Consider the following 1,417-nt stretch of genomic DNA (forward strand, 5'->3'; position numbering starts at 1 on the left):
TGTGAGCTTAAGAAGTTTTCTTTTCTTTGTGAAATCTCACTTAGAACTTTCTGTGATGGAGTCTTGTGTCCAGATATGGGGCTTGACTCTCTGAGACTAGGGTTCAATATTCTGAATCCTTGACGTTTGATGCAACACAATTTTTTTACCATATGATTGATAAAAACCAAGGTAAATGTGTTTTCGAACAACTTATAATGTTAGCGTCTCACATGAAATCCTGTCAACCGAACCGAACATAAATAATAACTTAATGAACAACGATGAGCACATATGCTGAATTTACAGAGGAAACAATAGAGAAATAAAGCACATATAACAAGAGGATGATCAGATGGCTTATAGTATTGCTGATTGAATAGATCAAGTCTTTGAAACTCCTGAATGCAGATTGTTAAATATGGAGAATGCTGAATTCATAATGGTGAAGCCTCCATCAACAAGAAGATTATGTCCACTCACATACTTTGACTCATCACTTGCCAAGAAAAGAGCAGCTTCAGCCACATCTTCTGACTCAAGAACAACACCTTTGAGGTGGGAATACACATTACAGCATTCCTCATCGTTCAATTTGAAGAAATCCTTAGCCAGAGGTGTAGCAACAAGGTGTGGTGACACACAGTTTACACGTATGCCATATTTTCCAAGTTCGACTGCGATATTTCTCGTTAGTCCTACGACCCCGTGTTTTGAACTTGTGTACACATGTGAAGCACAACCTCCTATGGAAGAACAGACACTGGCAGTCGTGATTATGCTCCCATGGCTATTGGGGATCATCACCCGGGCAGCATGTTTAGCACCCAAGAACACACCTAGGAGGCTTACACTAATGATCTTTTCAAATTCTGATTTTTCGCAGTCAAGACTACTTTGTTTCTTTATCCCTGCTATACCAGCATTATTGTACATTATATCCAGCTTGCCATATTTCGCTACAGCTGTGTCAACTGCGGTTTCTATATCGGATTCTTTAGTTACATCACAGTGGACAAAAGAAGCTGATGATTGTCCCAAATCTTTGCATACTTCCTCTCCCAAGTCATCTTGGATGTCTGCAATCAACACTTTTGCTCCGTGTTTGGAGAATAGTCGGGCAGTGGACTCGCCAATTCCGCTAGCAGCACCGGTTATTAGTGCTACCTTTCCTTCAAGTCTAATCACATACAATATGTTAGTATAACATTTTTACTTGTCTCGTAAGTTGATTGCAAGACAATAGAGAGTATTAATTCTAGACAGTATTATAGAAGATAAACAAGCTAAAAAATTTGTCCATTTTACAGTCCAGTGCAGGGTACTTATTTGCCTCGATACAATATGAAAAACCAAAATTATCATAGTGCACAAATATTTTGGATAGGGAATGTAACGACCTGATCTCTATGTCCAAACCGTTAATTTACGTACTGTC

General features: G+C 38.8%; 1 protein-coding gene across 1 annotated transcript; it reads right to left on the reverse strand.

Moving 5' to 3' along the window:
* Window positions 1–221: 221 nt before the first annotated feature.
* On the reverse strand, window positions 222–1,188 carry LOC111380099 (secoisolariciresinol dehydrogenase-like; the record flags this gene model as incomplete). The annotated part of the gene is made up of 1 exon (XM_023003567.1): window positions 222–1,188. A coding segment is annotated over one exon (825 nt), but the record flags the coding sequence as incomplete, so codon positions are not given.
* Between the last annotated feature and the right edge of the window lie 229 nt (window positions 1,189–1,417).

Source organism: Olea europaea, unplaced genomic scaffold, assembly GCF_002742605.1.
Source record: "Olea europaea var. sylvestris unplaced genomic scaffold, O_europaea_v1 scaffold20914, whole genome shotgun sequence".
Lineage (NCBI taxonomy): Eukaryota > Viridiplantae > Streptophyta > Magnoliopsida > Lamiales > Oleaceae > Olea > Olea europaea.